General features: G+C 35.2%; 3 protein-coding genes and 1 long non-coding RNA gene across 4 annotated transcripts; 2 read left to right on the top strand and 2 right to left on the bottom strand.

Annotated features, from left to right (window-relative positions):
- Positions 1-3,300: 3,300 nt before the first annotated feature.
- On the top strand, positions 3,301-6,265 carry LOC144575415 (fructose-bisphosphate aldolase 1, cytoplasmic). The gene is made up of 3 exons (XM_078325553.1): positions 3,301-3,444; positions 4,362-4,696; positions 5,371-6,265. Exons 1-3 carry the CDS (start codon positions 3,417-3,419, stop codon positions 6,082-6,084), a joined length of 1,077 nt encoding a protein of 358 aa, XP_078181679.1. The 5' UTR covers positions 3,301-3,416; the 3' UTR covers positions 6,085-6,265.
- Positions 3,503-4,388, bottom strand: LOC144575417 (uncharacterized). Its single transcript, XR_013518441.1, has 2 exons — positions 4,252-4,388; positions 3,503-4,186 (listed from the first exon to the last, which is right to left on the bottom strand). It is a non-coding gene; the product is annotated as an uncharacterized LOC144575417 (long non-coding RNA).
- A 2,639-nt stretch (positions 6,266-8,904) lies between the features above and the next one.
- Positions 8,905-18,023, top strand: LOC144575881 (telomerase reverse transcriptase-like). Its single transcript, XM_078326135.1, has 12 exons — positions 8,905-9,226; positions 9,564-9,641; positions 10,319-10,384; positions 10,479-10,667; positions 10,990-11,184; positions 11,507-11,633; positions 13,582-13,717; positions 14,010-14,136; positions 14,533-15,684; positions 16,285-16,778; positions 16,970-17,239; positions 17,652-18,023. The coding sequence occupies exons 1-12, from the start codon at positions 8,933-8,935 to the stop codon at positions 17,923-17,925; spliced, it is 3,402 nt and encodes a 1,133-aa protein (XP_078182261.1). The 5' UTR covers positions 8,905-8,932; the 3' UTR covers positions 17,926-18,023.
- A 1,216-nt stretch (positions 18,024-19,239) lies between these two features.
- On the bottom strand, positions 19,240-24,482 carry LOC144575913 (uncharacterized). Its single transcript, XM_078326169.1, has 9 exons — positions 23,448-24,482; positions 22,710-22,907; positions 22,551-22,628; positions 22,087-22,392; positions 21,758-21,934; positions 20,403-20,621; positions 20,125-20,301; positions 19,775-19,836; positions 19,240-19,492 (listed from the first exon to the last, which is right to left on the bottom strand). The coding sequence occupies exons 1-8, from the start codon at positions 24,435-24,437 to the stop codon at positions 19,807-19,809; spliced, it is 2,175 nt and encodes a 724-aa protein (XP_078182295.1). The 5' UTR covers positions 24,438-24,482; the 3' UTR covers positions 19,240-19,492; positions 19,775-19,806.
- Positions 24,483-26,781: the final 2,299 nt, after the last annotated feature.

The following is a 26,781-nucleotide window of genomic DNA, read 5'->3' as shown; positions in this document are numbered from 1 at the left end:
TTTCAACAATTGGATGTTATTTCGGTCTCATTTTTTTTTCTACCAAATTGTCATTTCGGTCCCAGTCATTTTCACAGATTTCGAGAAAAAAATAAGTTAAAAATTTATAAAAATACCCAGGACTGAATTGTCATTTCGGACTAAAAAAAAAATAAAAAATTCGGGACCGAAATGATATTTTAGTTCTTACGGCTTTTGTAAAAAAAAAAATAATAATCATATTGGTTTCATAAAAATCTTTTTTCTAATTATGGTTTATAAAAAAAAATTCAATGTATTATATTATGACATAATTAAGTTAAATCTCCTTGTGTTGTGATTAAATTAAATCGTGAAAAATAATAATAGAACACAATTGGTCACGACATCTTAACAAACCATGAAGAAACCCAAAAAAAAAAAAAAAAAAAAAAAACATGAACACACCTGTGCGGTGATTACACGTTAGTCGCGTTTGATAGAACGCTGACTTTCAAAATATTATTGTTTTTAATTTTGATGTCTCCACCAACCGCCAAATAATTCCCCTTTCATTTGCAAATCTCTTCCATCTTCCAAATTTTTATTCGAAAATTTTACTAAAATTTACATATATATTCAGACATCAAACAGTTTGAGTGCCTAAATTGATAAATAAATATTCTGTATTGGGTTGTACTTAAAATAGGCCGCAGAAACACATGCACAAATTCGTTGTAAATATATATAATTATTGTATAGTTAGATGTGTATTATTTGATAAATTTACTTGATTAATATGTTTAAAAAACTGTCATTTATAAAAAGGTTGGCTGCGGCCCGTTATTTGAAAAAAAGATTAAAACATCAAATAATTTGGGTTAAATCAAAATTCTTGGCGGTAACCCGGACCGTCTAGAAAGCGCCGATTTAGGTGAAAAGAAATTCTACCGTTTTGAGAGCCAAAAATAAATTTTTACCATCCGTCCTCTTCATCTCTCCCTCTCATCACATTCATTTACTGAGCAGACGATAAGCTGACACTTTCACTTCGGATCTGATCGGCGTTCTTCATCACTTCGTCTCTATTCGATTGGCGCTTCCGTTTCAGATCTGGTCGCCAATCACCATCACCTCGTCTCTGTCAAGCCAGCGTTCACCTCAGATCTGGTCGTAGCTCATTCACTCCGCCTCGTTGCGTTGCTCCACCTTGTCTCGATTAAATGGGTTCCGATGGGAGTGTTGTTGATTCGCTCCACCTTTACTAGTAGTATCTAGATTAAATAAGATATGTTTATTGTTAATGATGATGATGCGTTGACGGCGACAGTGATCCTTTCCTCCTCCTCCTCCTCTTCCTTTCCTTCTCTTTTTCTATCTCCTTTCTCTGTGTTTCAGGCACAAACATCATATGAGCACAAAGACTTATTTAAATATCCTTACCTAGCTTTGATTACAATAACATTATTTTGTGCTAACGATAAGGATTATGCAGATTCACAATTCGAACATAAATATAGAAAATTATGCAGGCTCACTATCTGTTAATCTGAGTGCAGTAATATCTGGTTCTCTTTTTTTTTCTGACTATTTTTGTCTAGTTTGTAAAAAAAAAAAAAAATTATAATAATATAAGTACTAATATAAATATTATATGTACTAATATAAAATATAAAATAATGTGTAATTGATTTTGTCATAATTAATAAAATGTCGCCTCTTTCAACCGAAAAAGAAAAAAGAAAAAGACGGGGGACCGTCTAGAGATCCGACGTCTCTTTCTCTTTCTCTTTCTCGAATGAATGAGATCGTTTCTGTGAACAATACGCTGTCCGTCACGGATGAAGCGGGCCCATAGATAAGAATAAAGATGAACTTGAAGTCAATTTCCAGAACAAACCAGGACAGCACACAGCACACAGCACTACCGCCTCGACTAACCGGATCCGGATCTGCTTAACGGATATTGGACACCTGGAAACCCTAGCCGCAAAACAACAGGTAAGGCGGTAACGGCTCGTAACACGTGAGATTGATTAATAACGCCCACTGGATTCGGATGTGGATTGTGGAGTACAGTGAGACGCGGAGTTTAGACTGGATCCAGATCCAAATTCCCAATCAATCAATCCAGTTGGCGACTTGGCACACAATACAGCACCTAGGACTAGGATATTAAAAGTTAAAACCACAGAATTCGTAGTTTCGATTATATTAGTTAATTATGGAACAAATTATTATCTACCGTGTTTATTTTTTTTAGCATAAAATAAATGCATATCATCAAACACGTGTACATAAAAAAGTACACGACGATATTCAATGTTGTTATGGATGTTTCATAGTTATCGTTCTTAGTTGTAATGCACTTTTTTCTAAAGAAAAAGAACGTTACCATTTTAATCTATTATAAAAAGATTATAAAAATAGTTAGCATAATTGATAAAATTTATAATTCTTAATGACCAAACAGAGAGAAAAATATTAATAAATAACTTATTATATATTTCAACTACAACTTGTTTAAATATTTTAATTATCATCTAAGCATATTCATTTAATAATTAATTAATTATGGATTAAGTGATTAACTTACGGTGAGTTACCAATTCCAAGTAGACAATTGCTAAAACCCGAACAGGTATGACCCGTTTTACCCGACCCGTTACCCGAGATACCCGTACCCGTGCCCGGGTATAGGCGGGTAAACGGGTACGGGTTTGAGACGGACCGGACTCAAGAATTCGGAAAAAAAACCCGCCCAACCCGTACCCGTCTTACCCGTACCCGAAACCCGCCTACCCGCACCCGTTTTACCCGTACCCGCACCCGTTTACCCGACCAACTTTACCCGTTTACCCGTGTACCTTTACCCGTTTACCCGTTTTTTTTAAATTCAAAATTCAAAATTATTTTGCCGCAAAAAAAAATAGTATTAAAAACAGAAAAAAAAACTAAAAAACAGAAAAAACAATATTAAAAAACGAAAAAAACCAAAAAAAAAATAAAGTACCCGTACCCTACCCGCCCTACCCGACTACCCGTACCCGAGGTACCCGTACCCGTTACCCGAGACGGGCACGGGTTTGAAACGGGTAGGGTACACTCTTTTAAAAACCTACCTGACTTATCCGTACCCGTCTACCCGACTACCCGTCCTACCCGTACCCACCCTACCCGACTACCCGACCCGGATATACCCGAGGTACCCGTACCCTACCCGTTAGCAAACCACTAATTCCAAGCCTCCCAAGTCCAAGGGCACCTATTATTTTCTTCATATTGGTTCACGAACACCGCATCCAGGCAAGGAGGAATCCACTCCCCCTGTATAAAATATCTATCCCATCCCATCCCTTTCCCCTTGTCCAAGCACAGTCTCTCTCTCTCTCTCTCTTCCATCTCTTACTAGTTACTACTTACTAGATACCTCTCGTTTATAATTTCTACAGTCGAAAATGTCTGCCTACTGTGGAAAATACAAGGGTATGGCTCCTAGTTCCTTTGTTTTCTTCCTGTCTCTATTTCTTTTTAATCTGTATGCTTTAATTTTAGCTCTTTAAGCGGTTTTCACTGTTTTCTCCGGGTTTTTTACACTGGTGATTTAGATCTGAGTTGTATTATTGTAGAAGGGACTTCGATAATTGATACAGTAACTTGTTCGTAAGATTCAGTTGTTTTATCTCTGTCTTTTTTTGTTTGTTTATTTTTTTCCTAAAATCATGTGAGCTACCTACTCTTTTGAGTGGTTAGGTGGCTGATTTAGTGAAATTACGAGGTAGTTGTGCGATATGTCGTGGTTTGTTTTTGTTGCTTTGTTAAATGAGGTTGAATTTTACAGATCCGAGGCTGATCAAAGAATTCTATAAGGTTTTAGCTTCTAATTTACAGAAAAGTTTTTCGGAAACCTACGTTTGTCAGTTGTCGTACTTGATTTTTTTAACGAGTCTAAGCTATACAGATCGAATACAAATTCAATTTCTGGATTTATTTCTCATCAAAATCCTTCCAATTTTTTCGTAATTTCCTATGCTATATAGTTGCAGCAATACTCATGAGTAAGCTGGTTCTAAGGAGTAAAAGAAATGAAAGGACTGCTTGTTAGGAAATCATTATTTTGTTGAAATACTTGTTATATGCAGATATATTTCAACTCGATATTGACTGATTGAACTAGACTAGAGGTATCCAATTTCCTTGGGCAGTTTGCAACTTGCTACCTATCGACCTCTCTCCTAAGCATAACTTTAGATTCGTTATCCATGATTGCAACTTGCTTTCTTTTTAATCGACCTATCCTAAGCATAACTTTAGATTCGTATCCATGATTGCAACTTGCTTACTTTTTTAATCAAACATGTTTATTTCCACCCAATAACACTAATCACCTCCTTTTACCACAGATGAGCTGATCAAGAACGCTGCCTACATTGGCACACCTGGGAAGGGAATTCTCGCAGCTGATGAGTCGACCGGAACCATTGGCAAGCGTTTGTCAAGCATCAACGTGGAGAACGTGGAGGAGAACCGCCGCAACTTGCGTGAGCTCCTTTTCTGCACCCCTGGAGCCCTCCAGCACATCAGCGGTATCATCCTTTTTGAGGAGACCCTCTACCAGAAGACCAAGGATGGCAAGCCCTTTGTCGATGTGATGAAGGAGGCAGGTGTCCTGCCTGGTATTAAGGTCGACAAGGGTACCATTGTGATTGCTGGAACCAATGGTGAGACCACCACACAGGTATGATGTGCATTAGTTGGTAGTGGTTATTCTGGGTATGATTATTAGGATACTATAGCCAGATTAATTATTGGTGTTTGGTAAGATTTTAATTTGATAACCGTAAATTATTGAGTATTATCTTATAGGCTGCCTGCAATTTGGTCTAGAATTTTCTAGTTGGGCTGGTTACTCTTATTTGGTGATAATTAGTAGGTTTAAGTTTTGAGAATTCCTATCAATTTGAACCTTACAATTATTTGGCGGGATTGGATACTCTTGTTGGTTAAGATTAGATTTATTAACGGTAAGTTTTGAGACCTTTTCACATGAATAGATTTATAGATGTATTGGTTATTCTTGTTTTCCAAGATATAGATTTAGTAACGGTAGTTTTGGGAACCCCTATTAGGAACTGTTTTGTTTTCATTGTTAGCACTGCCCTGAAATTGTTTTTCATTGTTAGCTTTTGTGTGCTGGAACTATGGTCATTGGGCGTGTTAATTATTACACAATTCTTGCATGTCTTGAAAGATAAGAAGCTTCTGTATAATACCATAATTCTCAATATAGTGAAATACCTAGGCGAACCTTAGTACAGGAGCATATGGAATGAATATTATTACATTTATTCATATCTTATCATTTAAACCTAACAAACCAGCTGTTAATAATTCCCTTGATTCTACATGCAGGGCCATGATGACCTAGGCAAGCGCTGCGCTAAGTACTACGAGGCCGGTGCCCGTTTTGCCAAGTGGCGTGCAGTACTCAATATTGGCCCGAATGAGCCATCAGAGCTTTCCATTAGTCTCAATGCTCAGGGTCTGGCCCGCTATGCCATCATCTGCCAGGAGAACGGTCTTGTACCAATTGTGGAGCCTGAGGTCCTGGTCGACGGGCCCCATGATATTGAGCGATGTGCTTATGTCACTGAGAAGGTCCTCGCTGCCTGCTACAAGGCCCTAAATGAGCAACACGTGCTCCTGGAGGGATCTCTCCTTAAGCCCAACATGGTCATCCCTGGGTCTGACTCTGCCAAGGTGACCCCACAGGTCATTGCTGAGTACACCGTGCGTACTCTCCAGAGGACCGTGCCGCCGGCTGTCCCTGCCGTTGTTTTCCTCTCAGGTGGACAATCGGAGGAGGAGGCAACACTGAACCTCAACGCAATGAACCAGCTCCAGACCAAGAAGCCATGGAGCCTCTCCTTCTCATTTGGCCGTGCGCTCCAGGCGAGCACACTCAAAGCATGGGGAGGTAAGGCAGAGAATGTGCCGAAGGCAAGGGCTGCCTTCCTCAAACGGTGCAAGGCCAACTCTGAGGCGACACTTGGGACATACAAGGGAGATGCAGCTGGTGGTGAGGGTGTGTCAGAGAGCCTCCACGTCAAGGGCTACAAGTACTGAGTGTAATCTGTCTTTTTTGGTTAGTCTCCGGGCGTAACTGCGGAGTAATCTTATGCTTAGTATGTGTGAATTTTTTTTTTTCTTGTCCGTGAGGTAAGCGGATCGACCTTTTGTTTGTGAGATGGTGCATGGAATTTAATAAGTTGGACAGTGTCTAATACGATGACTTCCTTTTCTGAGATGGTTTTGCTGTCAAAGTATTTATTTTTACTAAACTGGTAAATTTAGTTCATGCTGAAACAACAGCAATGTTCTTGGGAGCAAAACTAGGGTGTGATATGTTCACCTAGAGTTAATATGAATAATACAATGTTGAAGTAATATAATTTGGGTGGTTGTATTGGAACAAGGAGGAGTTTTCCGGGGTTAATGTGATAGCTTTATTGTTTTTGGTGAAGGGAGAATGGGAGATGTAATGGCTAATCCAAAAGACCAAAAGAGTCGGGTCATCACGGGGTGCATCATAACCTATCACGGGGTTCAATTCATGAGTCATGAGTAATGACCTGACAATTTGGAGGATAAGGAAGGTTAAGAATAAGATTTTTGTGGCAGCATAAAATCGGAACCGAATCCTTTAAAATAATACGTTTTGAATTTGTCCATAATCGACTCGGATAGAAAAAACGAGAAGGATTACAATTTACGGAACAATTTTAAATTCGTGCTAACTTGTAAGTGACGATTCGAACATAAAACTCAATTTGTAAGTTAATCTGAATTCTCCTAATTCAATTCCGTGATAAGAGAATGGTCCTCAAAATAAATAAATAAATAAACACTCGACGAAATCAGTAAGTTGGTTAAGAGTTGAGAGAGTGATTTCTCTTTAGAATTTCGCACTTTTTGTGGAGGTTTTCAAAAAAGTTGATAAGTCTTGACTATTATGTTATCAGTGACATTTCAGTCAAATTGTTACCTTACTCCGAAACTTATCATATTAATTTACTTCACGATGAATCTAAATGGTTCAAACTAATTTATTTTTTACGAGTGTGTTTATATACAAAAATTATAAATTTTTAAATTCATTCAGTATGAAGCCGAGCGGTAAAAAAATATTTTTTAATTTAAATTTAATTTATTCATTTTTTATTATTTTTTATCACTTTAATTGATACTAAATATTATTGAAAATTTATAAATTTTGTATGTCTAGATTGATTTGAATTTAATATTTGAAGTCTATCTGATAGGTTAAAAAGTTGGTGACACCTAAGCATAAATGGCATCAGTAACATTGCCGGACTTCAAATAAATTAAAATTATTGATGCAAGTATTAAATTATGTTACTTTAATTAGAAGCTGCGGCAAAGATCAAAGATGAAAGGGGTCTTTTGCAAAAGCATTAAAGTGTATAATGCAAAAGTACACTGCCGTGAAGTACTGAAGTTCGTAATTTTTGTTTTTATTTTTTTTTTATTTCTCAAGATTTTTTTTTGCAAAAACATAAAATTTGCATTTTTATATGAAAACCATGTTAAGATGTTCATATCAATTTTTTGTACTTTAAAAACAATAATATAAATCTATAACATGGATTGTTTTGTGAAAATGCATTCCATTTAAGCATAATCTATTCTATAAAAAATTGTTGTTATCTGAATCAATATTTAGTATCGATACACTTAACAGAGTTTGTTGTTAACATAATATATTCTATAAAATAATTAATTGTAAAGAGATAAAATAATCTATGTTCTAAATTTGTTCACAAATTTTTTCAAGTTGAAAATTGACAGATCAATATTCTCATTTTCATATTGAAAAATCTTGTTTCTATAAAAATTGTGGTTGCCGAACGGGTCTTAAACGCAATCCTAGTTATACTCGAATTTTTGTTTAGGTTTCCCAAGTATTGTCAGTGCTTAACGCCGTCTCGAGAAGGCAAAAATTTATAACGCCACTTCCCAAATCAAACAAGTGGAATTCCAAGTTCCACCTGGTCCATAGATCGTAACACAGGACGCCTCCTCCATTGGAAATGGAAATCAACTTTGGACCCACATTCAGTGACTACGAGTTGGTGGTTCAGAAAACATTCCAAGTGTAACTAATTAATGTTGATGTGCTTCTTTTCATGACTCTTTCTCTCCCAGGAACGCGGGGAACACGTGTCCTCTGCATTAACTCAAAAGGGAATCTTTTGAGTTAATGAATTTGAGCCGTCTGATTTTAAACAGAACCAATCCGGCCGTATGATTTAACACGGAAATCCTTTAATATTTGTGCTGATCTAGTTCACACGATTTATAAAGTGGATCAGATGGTGAAGATGCATTAACTCAAAAATTCTCGTTTGAGTTGATGCAGAGGATACGAGTCCCGATGTTCGTTCGGTCCAATTCGAATCCTCTAAGATATCTCAAACTTTGAGTGACTTTATGGAAAATCCAAACCGTTTAGTTGCGTTATACACGAATCTCAAATCACACATATACGGGCCCCCTACATCACCCCCGAATAGGCACCGGACACGTCGGTCACGCAAAAGTTGAGATATCTCAGAGGATACCCACTCAATTCGAATTGTCCTAGTACAACGAATTCGCATCCTCTGAGATATCTCATATTTTGCGTGACTTTTTGAAAAATCTCAACCGTTCAAAGACGTTCTGCACGAATCTCAAGCTAAACAATACTGGCCCCCTGCGCTATTCCCGAATAGGCACCGGACACGTAGGTCACGCAAAATATGAGATATCTCAGGGGATGCGCACTATTACAATATATATATATTTTTTTTTTAGTACAAAAAAAAAAAAAAACTTTTGAATTTCCATTTCCATAAGGCGGAAAGAAGAGAAAACTTTTGAATCTAACAAACAAACAAAGAAGAGAAAGCAGATGGCGAGACGAAAGAGGGCAAAGAAGGGCTCCGTACACCCGATACTGCGCAGTGCGTACGGGAACCGTGCTCGGAACCTCAAGGACACCATTCTCTCTCTCCTCCCACCCTCACCTCAGAGCTGTCACTGTGACTCCACTGGCTGCTTGCGGTGCCGTGGCGCAGACCACCTCCTCTGCCAAGGCGACTCCACCACCTACCGCCACCTCATCAGCTATGCACAATGTGCTCTTTCCTCTGATGCCCCAGCCCCGCCTGCTGTTTACTCAGTTCCACAGCGGTCGCAACGCCAGGTAAGGATCGTGCCTTCCTCTTCTATTTCTTCTTTTTAATTTGAATGTTTTAAAATTTTTGTGCCCATAGATGACGAGAACATTCAAAAGTAAAGGCTGAATCTAGTATTAGTACTGTAACTACTGCTTGATAAAACTTATGAGATAATAAAAGAAAATTAATTAACTGTTCCATGCTAATGCTAGCCAGGCTTGTGTCCACCTGTAATATTTCAATGCATTGTTTACAATTATCACTTCTGAGCTCAATTTTGCTATCGTGTGCTTTGATGTGCCTATTTGACCACAATATAATGGTACTTAACTTATCTAATATGAATATGCATCCAATTTTCAGATTGTAAGGAATACAATGGAGCTGATGAAAAGAAACAGGTCTTCTAACAGTAATTTGTTGTGCAAGAGTTATGATATGGTATGCAAAACCAAATCTAAGTTATATGTCACAACACACATATCTCCTGAAGTATTGTTCTCTGCAAACCACCAATTTTATTAGCAGAAGCCGGTATGAGTGGAAGTTGTCTATAGGAGTTGTTCAAATTTGAAGTTGAAATTAGGGATTATACAAATTCTTACTTTTGAGTAGCAAACTTTAGGGGACGTGAGGGTTTCAAACAAAAGATGATCATAAATTCATAATATAGTACTATGTTTAGAACAATTATTCCTCTTCCTTTGTTTCACCAATGTAGAATACTAGGGTACTTTGTTTGCCTTCATTTCCCAGTCCTTTCCTTAACTTGATTCTATCTAATGTAACGTAATCTAATGCAACGTAATTTTAGGAATTGAGTAAACTCAGTCGAGAACTCAAAACATACTATTACAAATATTGTACTTAAAAAAACTTGTTTCCAGATTTTTCAACAATTTCATTCACGAGTAATTATAGTTGAGGCAAGAAAACACATGAAGAAGCTGCTTTAAACTCACTTGTGTTGTCAGATGTTACTATCATTAACAAATACAAAGTGACTGCTTCTTTTAGAAACCTCATACCTTGTCGACCTTTAGGTTCAAACTTCACTTATATGCTCTTAGCTAAACATTTATTATATGTAAAAATTTAGATCATATATCTGATCTCAGGATACCGGTACTAGTCTCTCGGTTGAGTTGCTCTCTTCATCAGATTGGTCACTCCTCTTGGACAGGGTAAGCATTGCTCCTATGTGTTCAGCATTAAAAAGTTAATTTCGTGAAGTATTTGTATGTATGTACTTGTACTACTACTTTCAATGTTCTTTAGATTGGAGATTTGTTGATGGAATATCTTTTGAGGCACTGTTCGATATTTGTACCAAATGGAAGGAGCATCAACGGATTTATTCAAGTAACTGGAACTCCACTGACATCTCTCAACATGTCAAAACCTTCATATCGTCTTTCACGTGTATCAGAACCTCCGCAATCAGGATGCACCCAAATCCTATCTCATGTATATACTTTTTTTTTCCCAATATTACTGCTTGAGGCAGTTCTTGTATTTAAATCCTATTCCTTTTCTTTTCTATTTTGGCTTTTAGATTTTTCATTGCACAAATGAGATCAATTGATTTGAAGTGGTTGCATTATGAGTTGGTTTCATAGAAACAACTTATTTGCAGCCTAATATGGTTAAACATGAGTTTAAATTAATCACTGCAAATTTGCAATGAGCTGATTCTTTACCAAGCTTATGGAGCTGGTCAGAGGCGGTACTAATATGTATCTCTGTAGATTTTTCTATCCCTCAACTTTAGTCTCCTCCTATATTTTAGAAATGTCGACGGGTAGGGCAGGTCAATTCCAAAGCACAATTGAGAAGGAAAAGGGATGAAGTCACAAAAGATGTAAGCTCACAATCTAGTGTTTGCCAGCCACACAAGAGAAAAAGATTGCACAGCTGGCAGCGTAGGAAGCAGCATAAGTTGAATAATCAAAATAAAGCTTCCAGTCAACATGTAAAAGGAAAGGTACACTTATTTCTGACTGTTATGCATCAGCATTGACAATTTTCAATACCAGCCAGATATAAATCACAATTTATTCTTGGATGCCATATAAGCTTGGAAAATAAAAAATAAATATATTTTAAGTACCAATTCAAGGCGATGCATTGAAGGGCTATTGAGGCACTGTTAGAATGGCTAGGGGTGCTTGAAATTGTGTAACCAGGACAGTTATAAAAAATCCAAATATGTTGCTGTCTGATCAATGAATCAAAAGTCAAATCAATATTTGTACCTTAGCAGAACAAGCTTGTAGATTACTAATACCAAGCTTACCAAATAACAGGACTGTAGAGCTTGCTTCCGCTGCTTTATGTCACATTCTGTAAAAAACCAACCAGCTGATGTACTGATAAAGAGAGAATATGTTTTCTATAACAGAGGATCCTATCTAACGCTCTTCCCCAAGAAACGTATCCTTTTGGTATCTCATTTCTGGTCATTTTAGAACAAACCACTGACTCTGTTTTCTACTTTAAGAGTAATTGCAACAGAGTAACGGATTAGAACTTTGCCCATTTAGCTTCAATCATCCCTTTGTTGACCCTCACTTCATCATTAACACCATGTTTGGTTGTGGCCTAAATGGTGGAATAAGGAGTTTAGGCCTCGTTATTCCACCAAACGTGCCTTAAATGAGCCGGCCTAAGATGGCATAAGCCGATATTTAGGCAGGCCTAAATTAAGCCACCTCACATGGTGGTTTAATTTTTATTCCACCTCGTGCCCTAACTTGAATGATTATAATAATATTTTATTTGTATATTATTAGTATATTATTATTAATAATTATTATTAGTATATAATTAATATCTTGTATTATTAATATATTAAATAATTATTATAATAATATTATATAATTAATATCCTTTTATTAATAATTATTATTAATAAATAATTATATAATTATTATGTTATATTGTTAATATATTAATATTGCGTAATTAGTATCTTATTAACGATATATAACTATATAATTAATATGTTATATTTTTAATATATTAAATAATTATTATAATAATATTATAATATATTAATATTATATAATTAGTATCTTATTAATAATAATTATTAATATATAATCAATACCCTATATTGTTAATATATTAAATAATTATTATAATAATATTATATAATTAATATTTTTTTATTCATAATTATTATTAATATGTAATTATATAATTAATATGTTATACTGTTAATATATTAAATAATTATTATAATAATATTACAATATATTATAGTTGTTATTAATATATTACTATCATATAATTAGTATCTTATTATTAATAATTATTAATAATGAATAATTATTAATAATGAATAACTATTAATAATGAATAACTATTAATAATTAATATTCTTAATATAGTAAATCATTATTATAATAATATTATAAGATATTATAGTTGTTATTGATATATTAATATTATATATTTAGTATCTTATTATTAATAAGTATTACTAATATATATAATTATATAATTAATATATTAAATTATTATTTTAATAAGATTATATAATTAGTAATTATTATTAATTTATAATTATACAATTAATTTTTTATTATTAATAATTATTATTAATATAAAATTAATATTTATATTGTTAATATATTAAATAAATTTTATAATAATATATAATATATTACAATTATTATTAATATATTAATATTATATAATTAGTATCTTATTATAAATAATTAACCAATTTAGGCTTTTAAAACTTTAGTCCTCCATCAACTCTAACCAAACAAGGAATAGTTTAAGCTATGGTTTAACTTTAGGTCTCAACCAAACATGAATAATTTTGACCGGCCTAAGTTGGAATAACCAACTTAGGCCTCCTTAGCTTTAGGCCACAACCAAACATGGGGTAAGGCTTGATGTACCAAATTTGGCCTCAATTAGCACAAAGAAAGACACTACAAAGACTCATTAATCATTGGGCTAGCCTTGATTCTCAATTTTTAACAAATCATTAATTTAAACGGTTCATCTTAATTTCCCTTGATTAGCAACTAAGACTCAATTTGACCTAATACAGCATTCAACTTTCAGTGAAGCATATAACCCCCGGTTTACCCAATTTGCATCAATTAACTCCTGATTTTGCATTTCAGACTCAACTTAACCCAATTTTTCAATTGTTGGTTTGCTCTATTACCTGACCCTGATGTAGCACAGTTTCATTCTATCAGCCACAATCGTACAATTTGAACCTTATGTAACCCTTTGTTGTGTAAAATGCCTCAATGCAGTGTAAAGTACGTCGAAGATCAGTTATTTAGTTTATTATTACTGTTGAATAAACTAAGTTTTGTTGTCAAGTTTCTCCTTCCATTACTCCATGGACTCTTAGATATACTAAATAGGTTGAAACCCAATGAGTGTGATGCTTTTTCTTTAATTAAGAAAATCTTTGGAAATGACAAGGATTACAACATTGTGCAGTGTACTCATTGTGGTCATCATGCCCAATCTAGATCAAAGTGCTTGTAAGTAACACTTTCTTTGTCTTTTATAAGACATTGATGCCCTTATGTCTCTGTATAATTTGAGGTTTAACTCATATCGAAAGGAGGCTTAGTTTGGGGTGCTGTTTTCTTCTTTCTTTAAAATCTTACGGCCATGTAAGATCTATTTGAAGGTACTGTGCTTTGTTGTACACGGTGTTACTGGTGTTATTTCTTTCTTCACGATTACGGAATATTATATTGAAATCGTGGCACTGATGTGACCAATATTTGACTGATTTTGAGCTCTTACTACTACAAATTATTTGTGAAGGTACCATTCATCTCTGGCCTTGTTCAAATCCCTCATAAGGGATGCCCAAAGATGCAGGCACAGGATGTTACTGCGCAAGCATTGCTATGTGAATTTTCTCAGTAAAGATGGTCAATTGGGTCCCAAGGTATGTACACTGTCCTTTGAACAGCACAAGATGGTCCAGTCCTAACATTAATAAATTCTGTTGATCCCAAATAAGCCCAAATTATATCTAACTTAGCTCATTCACCCTTATTTTTGTAAATTAGCTTCAGATATACCCAAACTAAGATCCAATTATCCCCCATACTGAAATTCATTCTTCAATTTAATCTATATACAGGTTCAGAATTTCCTGATTTCTGCTAAATGCAATTGATAAAGTTGGAAACAACCAAAAATATGCTAAAAACATTGCCTAACTATGATTTTCAAGCTTTTACTCGGCTCTGCCTATCTGAATTTACTTACCAATTAGGCTGGTATAAGCCAATTATTGACTGTTTTTAATATTGCTGTAAACTCATTTTGTTGATTACAGGTAGAAGAGCGAACCTTATCTACATTTAAGATGCACCAAAATAAGAATGAAACCAAATTTTGTATAGGAAACAAGGACCAAACTTTCGAAACATCCCATGAAAATTCCAAGTCAAATGCAAGTCCCTTCTCACCGCAATCTTTTTCCAAACATCAACAAGTCGTATCCTTTATTTTTGCCACACTTAGAAGAATAGTGCCTCTTCCACTTTTGGGAAATAAAAAGAGTTGGAGAGTGCTGAGAAGGAATATCTACAAATTTGTGCATATGCGGAGGCATGAGAAGTTTTACCTAAAAGATTGTCTGGAGGGGTTGGAAGTTTCGAATTTTGAATTTTTCTCAAATCTTGAAAAATCATGCTCCTGTGATGATGGTGGAAAGCAGATAGTTCTGGGACAGAAGTTATTGTCTACTTGGGTTCATTGGTTGTTTTTGCATGTCGTTGTGCCGATAATCAGCTCCAACTTTTATGCAACTGAGAAAGAGTCGAAGAGATATGAGGTTTTTTATTACAAGAAGCTGATTTGGGGGAGTGTAGTTAAGGGTTGTATAGAAGAGTTGAAAATGAAGAGTTTTTGTCCTGTGGATTCTGATTCAGTGAGAATTTTATTTAATGATAGTAGATGCTTTGGTTTTTCGAGGTTTAGGTTTCTCCCTAAGGAGAACTGCTTAAGACCTTTAGCAAACCTCAATAAGCCATCAAGATTGCCAGTTCTCAATAAGCGGTACCAATCAGTGAATTCTTCACTGAATGAATTGCATGTAATTTTGAAAACAATAAAGGTTCAAAACCCAAATTTGTTAGGTTCATCAGTTTTTGACTATAACGATGTGTATGAGAAGCTCCATGGTTTTATTTCCAAGGTGAAGGATGGCACAGTCTCTATGCCTGAGGTATTCATTGTAGTTGCCGATGTGTCAAAAGCATTTGACTCCATTGACCAAGACAAGTTATTAAAAATCATGGAAGGTAGGATAATGCAAAATGATGAATATATTGTGGGCAACTACAAACAAGTTCTGAGTAGAAAAAATTTTGTTTCCCCTGTTTATAATGCATCACTTGGTTCTATTATCTGGCATAATGAAGGGAGTTGTGAATCAAATACAGTGGTGCAATTTTCATCAAGCTCTGGTTTGTTTGTTGCTCAGGTATGTGTTGTATTTATTCGCATAATGTCACTCCTACATTGGCACAGGCAGTCAGGCCCACTAGTCTGGTTTTGACTAAAAGTTCATAGTTTTCATTTGTATTAGGTACAATTTGTGCTTATTCAGTTTTTATTGCAAACTCAGCGTAAGGACAAAGCTGAAGAATTTCCATTCATACAATTCTTGTGTGGTTATGAACTGGTACAAACAATGGTCTAGTACCAGTGAAAACAGTGTTGTACTGCAATAATTTTTATATTTCTCCTTGCATCAATTGTTCCCTAAGAACATGTAGCTTTGAGGCTGTATATAAACCGAAGCATAAATGATCCACTGATCTAAATAAAATTGAATATAAAGTGTATTTTGAGGACAAGCTTGTGTGATTTAAGCATGAAATATGGAAGTAGTATTCCAGTGCATACCAGATGGTACATAATTGAAACCAAGAATTGACAAATGGATATTGCAAAGGTTTTAGTGTCCATGGTTTACAATAAACAGAAGTAAAAATGTAGATAAATTCTATACCTTAACTATAAATTAAATTCATTTTGAATAATATTAGGTTAATTTTCTTTTTTTGTGACCTCAATCCAGGCTGCTCACAAGAAAAAAAAGAAATACGATCTTCACCGCCTTCTGACTGAACATGTAAAAAAAAACATTGTAAAAATTGGCCATGATTTATATCTGCAGAAGGTGGGTATTGCTCAAGGAAGCATCATATCATCCCTCCTCTGCTCTTTTTATCTAGGCCATCTAGAGGAAACCCTATTACAGCCTTATCTTGGAAAATTAGAAGAAACTGGAAACGGGCAGGCTCAACAAAGCTTGTTGATGCGGTATTTGGATGATTTTATCTTTGTATCTACATCTAAGCAGCAGGCCCTTGGGTTTTTTGAGAGGCTGAGAAGGGGCTTTAGAGAATACAATTGTTATATGAATTGCAAGAAATTCGGGCTTAATTTTGAAGTCGAGATGGGTAATTTCACTAATAAAAGATACATAGGGGAAGATGGCATCCCATTTCTACCTTGGAGCGGATTGTTGGTGAATTGTATTACTCTAGAAATTCAAGCTGATTATACTCGGTAAATGTTAGTTCTAATTGTTCGCAGAAATTTCAGATTTCAATTAAGGACAACCTCAAGCAAAATGAAACTAAAACTAAATTCAAAAGTTTGAGCATCAATTTAGGCTCATAACAACCAGTCTAGTACCAGTGTACCACTGTAATGTCCCCCCATTCAACATGATTCTATTTTTTTTCTTTTCTGGGTAGGTATTGGGATATTGATATCAGTTCTACAATCACAGTGCACAAAAGCAATAACCCAGGTGATCTTCTCCGAAGCAAACTCTTTAGCTACATGCTACCAAAGAGTTATGTTATACTATATGACTCCACCATCAACTCCCCTGGGACAGTTAGGTTAAATGCGTACCAGGCCTTTCTACTGTGTGCTATGAAGTTTCACTGTTACATTTGTGAAATGCATTGTTCAGTACCAAGCCCAGACCAATTACTGAAGATAATTAAAAAAACATGCAGGTACAATCTTCTGTTTTTGTTTTTGTTTTTTGTGTGCATGTGTGCAGGTATGAGTGTCTAAGCTAGATTAGCGTGATTAAAAAGATTACTTACTGATGCCATATTTAGTTATGGTACCAGGAACTTCGCTGGCTGTCTCCAAAACATATTGATTCAGCCACCATTAACCTTCATATTTCCTGTTGAACCTCAGTTCTAATCCAGTTTGCCTCAGTAATCATCATTTGTTCAATATTGCATTTGATTTACCATAGATCATCAATCTTTGTAAAAGAAAGGAAGTTATAAAGATTTTTTAAAACATGCCTAAGGTAAATTTAGTCATGTTAATTATTTGATCTTCCAAATGTACTAAAATCCTGCACAGTAACCAGTAATTGATTTTCTGATAGTTTTTGTTTTTGTTGTAAAGGTCCATGTACAATCTGATATTCAAAAGGGTAAGAGATGCTGAGACATGCTTCGGCATTTGTGCTGTACTTCGATTGAAGATGAATGAAATAATCTGGCTGGGTTTATTTGCTTTTTACCGCATATTGAAAAAGAAACAGTCACGACACAAGGATTTGCTGCTTCTATTGAGGAAAAATATTGAGAAGCATGACATATTGTCTCGCACCTCATATCACCTACAATATGCTGTTGATTCCTCTCATTCGTCGATGTTCTGGAAAATTAAGTATTAGAGAAAAAATTAAGTATTTATTTATATGCTAGAGAGAAATTTATGTGACGTTATCTTCTTCTTCTTTTTAATCTTTCTTGTTGCAATTGATTAAATTTCTATGCGGTGTTATTCTATTCCAGCATTTGGCTTCTTAAGCAAGTGTATATTTTTTTTTGTAAGAGAACTTTTGACAACATTAATAATCCAATCCATTTCTTTTCTCCCCATCGTTACCACTCAGGCCATGCAACGCTTATCATCTTTGAATTCCTCTCCTTCAACGTCTCCATACCTGCTTCTCTTCTCTCTAGTTTATTATAAGTTTTTACAGGCTCCAATCAACAGAATTTTTAAAGCCAAGCTACTCGCCAAGCCCTCTACCTAGAGTGAAAGAGACGTCACGTGTTGTGTTGTGTCGTGACTAACACGCAATGATTTTGGTCTCGTGCCGTGCTATGACTCAAATATCAAGGAGTGGTTACGACACGCGAATGGTCATGCCAGATGAGTTACGCCGTGTCTAAACGTGCTATGACCAAGCATGACTCATGTGACTATTTGATCATAATTTAAGTTAATTTATTCAAAATTCATCATTTGATCAAGATCTAACGGTCCTAATTACACTAATTACACGTGCTCTGACTGCTGTGCAATGGCTCGGGTTTGGGTGTCAAATTCATATCACTTGAGGTAATCTGCTTTGGCACGAATATTAAAGAAACTTGTGCATTCCACCTCAGGCCGGATTCTAATCGGACAGTCGGATCTAAAACTCGAATATTTTGTTACCTCAGAGGATATGGACTTCTTGATGTCTAGTCCAGAAGCACTGAATTAACTCCTGTTTCCTGCCATATTTCATCTAATCTCTAGACTATTCACCAAAATGCCTAAAGACGGTTCATGGCAATATATTGGCATGCCTTCAATTCCAACACGTACCACATTTACCACGATTGATGATGATTAATGAACAACAAAACATCAGAAAATAGCACGCTCACTAACACCCGCAAAACATTGGTTTACATAAATCCCTCTTGTTTTTTTTTGGAAGTACGTTGAGTAGAGAAAAACATTTAAATAACCATGGCATTGCAAAACCACGTGAGCAGGTCTTGTTTAGCCTACAAGCGCAATCTCTTTCTAAAATATGTGTGAATCGTGTATATAATTGACACTCTTTTTAAAGTTTATCTATAAGTGTGAAAATGTATATAATTGACACTCGTTACAAAATGTATATAATTAAGAATGAGTTATACAATCTAGAAAACACCAAAAATAGCGCAATTTATAGCCAACACAGGTACGTAAGTATGAACAAAAATTGCGAGTAACCATTTTCCACAACTGGTTTCCTCTTGATCCTTTCTCGTTCTCAAAAACAAAATATCAAACACCACCAAGTCCACAATGCTTTGATGACTTAATCTATTAAAAATGTAAACATACATTTTATTTTCACAAAAAACAGGGAACCTAAATTTGACTAACAGCAAAAAAGAAGGATAAAGGTCGTATACTCCTTCAAAACTTGTATAAGTCACACTAATTGCTCTATTCTTTGATTGTAAACACCCCTGCAATTGAATATTCAATCAGATGAGAAAACATTATTTGAACATGCAACTGGTATGCATCCTGTATGTGTCTGGTATGTACTGAAACAACAATAGTTGTAAAATTTACTGAAATGTTAACAGTGATGAAAATATCCAAGTAAAATCTTAGTTGATCCTTAAATCATCAAAGCAAATCACACGGAAAGAGCACGTATAATAGAGTAATATTAGATGGCTGACACCAAGCAAGAAGAAACCAAAAAGGCTATGATTAAAATGAGCTCAAACTCAGTCACTTACAAATCAATAGCAGACATTTGGCCTCAGTGCACTTACTTTCTATAACCCCATTGCGAACTCTTCTGCATAGAAAGAATGAACAGAAAAAATGGCAATTAGATTGCAAGAAACCTCCCAAAGGAAATAGAAAAATCTTCGAGTTTTGAATGTTGAACCCAAAAGAAATCCAGGGTCCAAATTGAGCAAGTTCAATAATTTAGGTCAGTTGAACACTTCAAACTAAAAGAAAAAAAAATGTTCAGGTACCTAATTGGACCAAGCACAATAATTCAATGGTCAAATCTAACATTCCCTAAATTAGAAAGATTGATGTAAATATGAAAGAGAAAATAAAAATTAAACGTGAATACCTTCTCATTTTGACCTTTGGGGTGATGAAATTTACAGTTTAATCCAAATTTGCAATTGCCATGCCTCATGTAGTATGCACATTCAGGCTCTCCAGGTCTTTCAGGATATTCCTTTTCTTCAGAGCCATTTCCTGGCATCGCTCTAGAAGCTTGTGAAAAAGATGAATATGCTGGAGCCTATAAAAAGAATCAATTAGTGAATTCAACGCAAAATACACAGTAATGCATATTGCTTGAAACAACTCAAATTGCAAATTTTGTTAGGCTTTGGAGCAAACCTTATGTAGATGTTTTGGATGATGAAATTTGCATGTTGGTCCAAATTTACAATCACCATGCCTCATATAATGCGCGCATTCAGGCTCACCAGGTCTCTCAGGATAAATGAATTCTTTTTCTGATATCACAGAAGCACATGGAACCATTTTCTTCTTGGCATCCTTTACTGAAGGCTCTCTATTATAACCGTCTGATTGTTCAAAAGGTTTTACTGGATCCTAAGTAACAAACAATGAAGCTCAATATTTGTTAGAGGGAACACAAGGCTCTATAGCCTACAGCAATCCTGCATGCACAATGACCTACTACTTGCAAGCAGGGGTGGATGGAAATGGAAAGAATGGGTTGTATTGACCCCATTTGTTTCTTAAATACACATGGTCATGTGGGTAGTTAACTGTTTCTTATTTCTTTTTCAGACAAATTAGATGTATAAATGGACACTCAAACTATTCATAGAAGTTCTTCACTATTGATCCCCATACTGATGAAAATATTAATTTAAGCTGTAATTATGGCATGTAACATATAGACTCGCCATATCAACCCCCAGAGAAAAATTTCTTGCCTCTGCCCATTCTAGGGTATCATACTAGCTGGTACCATTCGGGTCTCGAAGAACCAAAAACCTTATAATACCCATGAATAGCATTGACCACGAATTACCATGCCAAACACTTGGTTTATTGGATGGGGTTGATAGGGATTATGGGCTGGCTTTTTCTGAATGATGTGATGTGATGTGATGTTCTGCAAATAGATTTGCTATAACAATAGTAATATCCGTATATTTATTACTTCAGATTCAATGTTAAACACTACGCTGCCAACCATGTGGTTTACATTGTTAATTACTAATTTTGCTGACTTACCACAAGGGCATAGGAAAGATTATATTTCCATCTAAAATCACAGTTAACATTTTGAGGAATTTGGCAATCCCATTGTACATTCCGTTAGTATTTTACATTGTTAATTACAAAATTGTAAGATTTGGCATGTTAAAAGGTATGCATGACGAGCATTGAAACCCTATTATATAATATAGCAGTTTACACTTTTCAAATGAAAATTTAATTTACCGTATAACCAATTATTTTCCTCATTTAAAGACTGATTTAGCGTATCTTCACGACTGGATCTGATTCAGATCCACGGTACATTATAAACTACAACGATTCACAATTCATCAACATTGGTAGACAGCATACCATCTGTTGTGTCATGTGTTGAACTAACTGCTTTGACCAAAGCTTACTGTTCAGCATGAATATTAATCTACTTGAATCACTAATCCCAAGCAAACAAAAATAAATTAAAAGGGAAAAAAGAAAAGCACGAAAGCAAAACATACTTTTGGATGACGATCTCTTGGATGATCATACCAACATTCTGATTTCAATTTGCAGCCTCCAGATTTCATATATGCAGGGCAAAGCAGTTCACCAGGTCTCTCAGGATACTCTAACAGTTCGCCTCCACTTCCAGAGCTATTCGATCTAGTAGTAGTAGAAGAAGATGATCGCTGGGCCTTTACACGTTGTCAGAGAGAAAAGATTAAGTCAGATTTCAAATGCTAAGTTTTGTTCGAATCTAGTAGATATGCTGCTAAACTTTAATGCATAACAGAAAAAATGATATACAATGTAAAAATTCATGACTGTAATGCTATGCTCAATATACCTGTAATTCCTTGTTGCCATCACCAACGTCTGGTCTTTCTGGGGGTAAAAGCATCCGTTTTATACGAGCAAGAGATGTATTGGGTGTCGGTATAAACATTGGTTTAATGCTGGGAGGCAATTTACTGGTATGACTAGGAACATGAGCTGCATGTTCTTCAAAAGATGGCAGGGAATCACCTTTATACAACTCCTTATGGGTATCTTGTTTGGCTATTACAGGGCCAGGATTTGGGTGATTGTACTGACAATCAGTTGACAATTCGCATACACCATGTATCATGTACTGTGGGCAATCATCGTTTCCCTGAAGTTATGATGAGAAGTCAAACAACAAAACCAAAAGGCAACTTAAGAATATTATGGAGAAACCAATGAAACAAATAGTATACATTACATCTTCCTTATATTCTCATAAATTATACATTTTTTTAAAAACAAATTGATCATGCAAATATAACATACAGGTCGAAGCGGAAAGCCTAGAAAGTTAGTTTCTAATTCAAAGTTCTCTTGCCAGTCACTCGTTGGATTCAAGTTAAGCTGTGAAACGAAGGGAAAAGCAGAGTTTAGTAACTTTAGCAGTATCTGCAGAAAGTAACAAATAATAGAAAAACAGAGAACCTCATAAAAACGTGTACTTCTATGGTGAAAAAATCTGCACTCCGCTCCAAAATCACAGCGACCTTCCTTTACATAGCGAACACAATCAGGACGCCTCCTTATAGGAGATGTAGTGAGACCCACCGCCCAGTTCCTCTCAGCTTCTCTAGGACTATTCTTATCATCTGGGACAGTTTGGTCTTTTCTACCCTCTGTCACCTGTTAAAATGTTATTAAGTGAGATATTTGACTTACAAAATTCTCTCAACTTACCAATATTGCACTATTTACGTACAATGAATACAATTTTAACCAACTAGAAATGAGTTTTTGCATACAAACCAAAAATAGTAATGACTGTTTGACTGTTTACATGCAAGCTAATAATAAATGATGAAAGAGGAAAAGTATATTTTATAACTGCAAGCTTCAATTTTCAATCTGTATGGCTGCCTTTAAAAGGTTTGATAATACTCTAAATAAGATAGGTTTAGAATTCAAAACAGTGCATAAGAGCCATCTTAGCTTACTTGAAATGTCTTTTTTTTGTTTTTTGTTTCCTTTTTGCGGAATAGGAAGCTGAAAGCTATCTATTACAAAACATGCCTTACTATGAAATAGCCAAAATCACTCTCTAAACTTTATAAAATCAATCTTGTCTGCAGATTGCACTCAGGCGCAGCTCATTGTGCAGAAGGCACCTTTCTACACCGGATTCATACTATTGAAATCTTCAAAAACCAAATATAATATATATACCTGATTGGGATTCCTCGGAGGATGGTTAAAGCAGCAATTTGCACCATAAGAACAACGGCCCGTTTTCATATAGTATTGACAATCCTCCTTTCCTTCTCTCTGAGGGTAAGGTTGTGCACACGTCACCTTAACTCTCTCAACAAATTCTCTCTTCGCCTGATCACCATCCCTTTCTCTATTCGGAGAAACCTTGCCTGATTTCCTCAGCGGGTGATTGAAGCAACAAACCGAGCCAAAAGAGCAATAACCTGTTTTTAGATAAGAGGGGCAATCTGGGGTAAATGGTCTCTGAGGGTAAGGAATTGGGAATTTTACCCGCTCTTTCATCAATTTTTCTCCTCCTTTCTTCTCATTTCCCCAATCTCTCTCCTCTTCTTTTTCTTCTACTCTATCCTCACTATAATCATCACTATCAAGTTCCTTGTCCTTACTGCCAACGTCTCTCACCTCTCCCTTCTCTTCGATTTTTTCATGCTTGCTGCCACAATCGATCCTCTGTTCTATATCTCCAATTTCTTTCTGATCACTGTCCACATTTTTCTCACTGTTACTATAGCTTTCGATTTTTATATTCTCGCCACCTATCCTCTCTTCTCTCTTTTTGCTTTCTGCATTCTCGCTGTCACCATCTATCCCCTCTACTCTCTTTTCAGTTTCTATAACACCATTGTCACCATCTATCCCTTCTTCCCTCTTTTCGGTTTCCATAATACCATTATCACCATCTATCCCCTCGTCCCTCTTTTCGGTTCCCTCTTCGGTTTCTTTCTTCTCAATATCACCATCCCATGCTTCTTCTCGCTCCCCATCGCTTCCTTCCTTTCCCTCTGACGTCATTTCTCCTACGACAGTCTCCACTGTTCGTACTTCCTTCGTTTCTTGCAACTTCAGACTGGAGAGTGCTTCATCAATGGCACCGGGGTCGATCGGAGGAGGCGATCGTGGTAACCCTAAATCGTACGGAGTTCGAGAAGGATCGTCTTCTGGCATTCTTGCACACTTTTTCCCGCCACCTTAAAGGGCAATGGGCATTTGTCGTTAAGCGCAAAACGGAAAGATGCAGTGATGGAGCTTTCTAGGCTGGTTCTATTATGATCCAACGGCCATAATATTATCCACGTATCACACGAGTCTCCCTGAGATAAAAAGGACAAAAACGAACGCTTTTGGCAGGAAATGGATTAAGTGTGCCCTCTTTCTAGCTGTCCGATCTCAATCAGACGGATATAATATCAAGAAAGGGTACACTCACTTATTCCACGTTTCTTCACGCCAAAACGGAAATTTTTTATTTATAAAAATTATTAATTTGAGATCTACAGAAATAAAAAAAAAGTATCTCGTTTTTAATGAATATAGAAAGGTTTGATGTATTGAGTCTGATTCAAAATTTTAAATCTGACTCAATAGTTCAGATTCACTGTTATTTTCTTTTTAACATTAGAAAGAGAGAATATGAGTGCCACCCAACTTTTTTTTTTTTTTAAATTCAGTCATTTTCACTGTTTTTGTGGAATTAAAAGAAAAATCAACTTGGATCGGACCAATGAAGTAGATCCAATTCTCACATGATTTTTTACGACAGCTACATTTTAGATTTTACCATCAGTGTCTAACTAAAAAATAAATAAAATAACAGTGGATCTGAACTATTGAGTCAGATCTCAAATTTTGAATCCGATTCAATAAATTAGATCTTTCTATATTTGTTGAAAATGAGATATTGCAAGTCTCAATTTAATAATTTCTATAATAAAAATTTCCCGAAAAAAAAAGGCTTTTCTCGGTTATCAGAAAGAGTGAACAGAACAAAAAGGGTCTTAGTCTTAGTCTTGAGTGCAATAGTGAGCCGGGCCGAATGGATCCGATATAAAAAGGCTCTAGCCCGGTCTATGTTTATTTACCGAAAGACATTTCTAAAATTGTAATTATTTAGTACAAATTTCATGTAACTATTTTTCTTTAACAATAAATTCAAGATAGTCAAACAAGTAGGGGTGAAAACGGAGCAGATACGGAGCGGATAATGCTGATACCATATCCACATCCGTCGAATAATGAGCGAATACGAATACGGATACAGATAGTAAACGGATATCAAAATTCAAAATCAAATCCGCCTTAAATGGATACAAAATAGATAGTCCACGGATACGGATTCGAATACGGATATAAAACGAATAATGGTCGGATAATTAAGATATATGAACTTCTAAGATACAAATATTAATTAAAACATTAAATATTAATATTAATGAACTTATAAGAGATGAGAGATAATATATTCATATAATATATATTAAATAAATGAATGGTAACAAAAGATGTTGTGGTATAGTGGTTTGAAGCTTAGTCCAAAGGCCTTGAGATGAGAGGACATGGGTTCAAATCCTACCTATAGCAAATATTAATTCCTCTTTTATATGAGTCCGGCCAAATTATCTGAATCCGGATAATCCAGATAATTATCCGAATTCGGATTATATGCAGATACGGAGCGGATATCCGCCGGATTATCCGGCTCCGTTTTCACCCCTACAAACAAGTCATTTTTTAACTCGTTCTCAGTGTTATAAATATGCTGGCTATTCATGAAAGAGGAGGGTTCAAATGCCTTCATTTATTATGTCTCTATCGTGCCTTCATTTTTAAAAACTTAAATAACTCAAAGTTTAAAACTTAAATGTCAAAATAAAACAATTAGATGTGATCTATGTTATATTCTCTATATTCCCATAAAAATTTATCACATTTTGATTTTGCTTTTATATGAATCAATACGTTGAAAAATCAACGTCTATAAATTATCCACATTAGTATACATTTTTACAAGCTCAAGATGACAACCAAAATAAAGTTGAAGTGCCATAATTTTTTACACATGCATAGATAAAATTTTTAAAAATAGAGGCATTTGAACCCTCCTCTTCATGAAAGCAATAGTATTTACTATTTAGATTGCATCAGCCCCCTTTCTATTGTTTTATTTTTCATCACCTATTTTTATTATCAAACTTACTTAACACTTAGGATCTGATTATACTAGAAAATAAAATTAGTTTTATCTTAATTACAACAACATTTTTTTGGACTCTGGATTAAGGAAACATTTTTGTTTTTATAAATAATCCATTTTTTAGGTCATTGAATCAACCCCGAGACGAATCATTTTAGAATCATATATCCAAACTAATGGAATGAATTTTGTGAAAATTCGGAAGAATCAGTATTAGTCCCTCTCATTATCTCATAAAATAAAATTCGGTAACAAATGTTTTTTTAAGAAATTATTTCATTTACTGTTTACCAGCATTGTATAAACCATCATAATTTT

The sequence above is a fragment of the Carex rostrata genome, chromosome 24 (genome assembly GCF_964058835.1).
Source record: "Carex rostrata chromosome 24, lpCarRost1.2, whole genome shotgun sequence".
NCBI lineage: Eukaryota > Viridiplantae > Streptophyta > Magnoliopsida > Poales > Cyperaceae > Carex > Carex rostrata.
The sequence above is the reverse complement of the archived record's forward strand: the minus strand, read 5'-3'. Positions and strand labels throughout refer to the sequence as shown.